This window comes from Didymella exigua (genome assembly GCF_010094145.1).
Source record: "Didymella exigua CBS 183.55 unplaced genomic scaffold M421scaffold_158, whole genome shotgun sequence".
NCBI lineage: Eukaryota > Fungi > Ascomycota > Dothideomycetes > Pleosporales > Didymellaceae > Didymella > Didymella exigua.
Genome location: NW_022984932.1, coordinates 1 through 1,546, shown reverse-complemented (window position 1 = coordinate 1,546; position 1,546 = coordinate 1). Strand labels below are relative to the sequence as shown.

At 27.5% G+C, this 1,546-nt stretch overlaps 1 protein-coding gene across 1 annotated transcript; it reads left to right on the top strand.

The window, feature by feature from the left end:
* Positions 1-508: 508 nt before the first annotated feature.
* Positions 509-1,405, top strand: M421DRAFT_79520 (cytochrome b intronic ORF 2; the record flags this gene model as incomplete). The annotated part of the gene is made up of 1 exon (XM_033597497.1): positions 509-1,405. The coding sequence occupies one exon, from the start codon at positions 509-511 to the stop codon at positions 1,403-1,405; it is 897 nt and encodes a 298-aa protein (XP_033442374.1).
* Between the last annotated feature and the right edge of the window lie 141 nt (positions 1,406-1,546).

Below are 1,546 nucleotides of genomic sequence, written 5' to 3'. Positions count from 1 at the left end.
AAAAAAAAAAATATTTCTAGTTTACATAGCTAAGTTCACTTCACTTTAGTAGCTACATAGCAAGAATTTGAATAACTAACGGTACTGTAAACACTTTAATAAATTAAAAAACAATAAAAGTAAAATAATAAAACAAATGAGATTATTAAAAAGTCACCCTATTTTGAGATTAGCTAATTCTTACTTGGTAGATTCTCCACAACCACTAAACTTAAGTTATATGTGAAACTTTGGTTCTTTATTAGCTTTCTGTTTAATCATACAAATCGTTACAGGTGTAACATTAGCAATGCACTATAACCCTAGTGTAGCAGAAGCTTTTAATAGTGTTGAGCATATTATGCGTGATGTAAATAATGGATGATTAATACGTTATTTACACAGTAATACTGCTTCAGCATTTTTCTTTATAGTGTACTTACACATAGGTAGAGGTATGTACTATGGATCATATAGAGCACCAAGAACTCTAGTATGAACTATTGGTACTGTTATCTTTATCTTAATGATGGCTACAGCTTTCCTGGGTTACCAACATAGCCCAAAATGGTTTGATATAAGTAATAAAGGGATTATTATAAATTATAAAGTAAAAAGATCTTTTAACAAAAGTATGGTAAAAAGAGGTTATCATACAAGCAATTCTTCTAATATAACAGTAATCTCTCAAAGATTAGAAACTATTATTAGTGAATTAGGTTTAAACCCCATATATATGTATGAAAATTTAAATGTAGAAGACACTAAAAAACAAATTTTAAATGATACAAGGGGTTTGAGTGGCGTATACATGATAATGAATAAAACAACAAAAGATTATTATATAGGTTCTGCGTCCACTAATAGATTTTATGCCAGATTCTGTAATCATGTTATTCATTTTACAGGTAGCAAAATAGTTAAATTAGCAATTAAAAAGTATGAAGTGAAAAACTTCGCTTTTATTATATTAGATTTATATCCAAATATCGTTACCAAAGAAAATAACAAAGAATTATTGGATCTAGAAGACAAATATCTAAAATTATTAGTACCTAATTACAATATTTTAACAGAAGCAGGTTCTAGTTTTGGTTGCAAACATACTGAAATTGACCGTCAAAAAATGAAAGATATATTTAGTGATGATAGACGGCAACAAATAGGTAATCTAAATAAAGGTAAAAAGTTATCTCTCGAAACAATAGAAAGAATAAGAGAAAAAGCTTTAGTTAGACCCCCTATGTCAGATGAAACTAAAAATAAATGTGTTGTTCATACAAGACCTGTTGTGTTATATAACTTGGATAGAACTGTCTACGGTAAATATTCTACTATTATAGAAGCTGCAGCTGCTATAAACTGTAATGAAAAAACCATAAGAAGAGCACTGCAGACAGAAAAAAAATTAGTAAAAAGACAGTGAATTATAGAAGATTCATTAAACAAATAAGTTTTCCTGTTAAATCGCTTTTATACTTTATTGCTTTAAAATAATACCTTATTCTTATATTAAATCATAGTCCCATGAGTATATATCTTTTTGCAATTTTTATAGAAAAAAAAA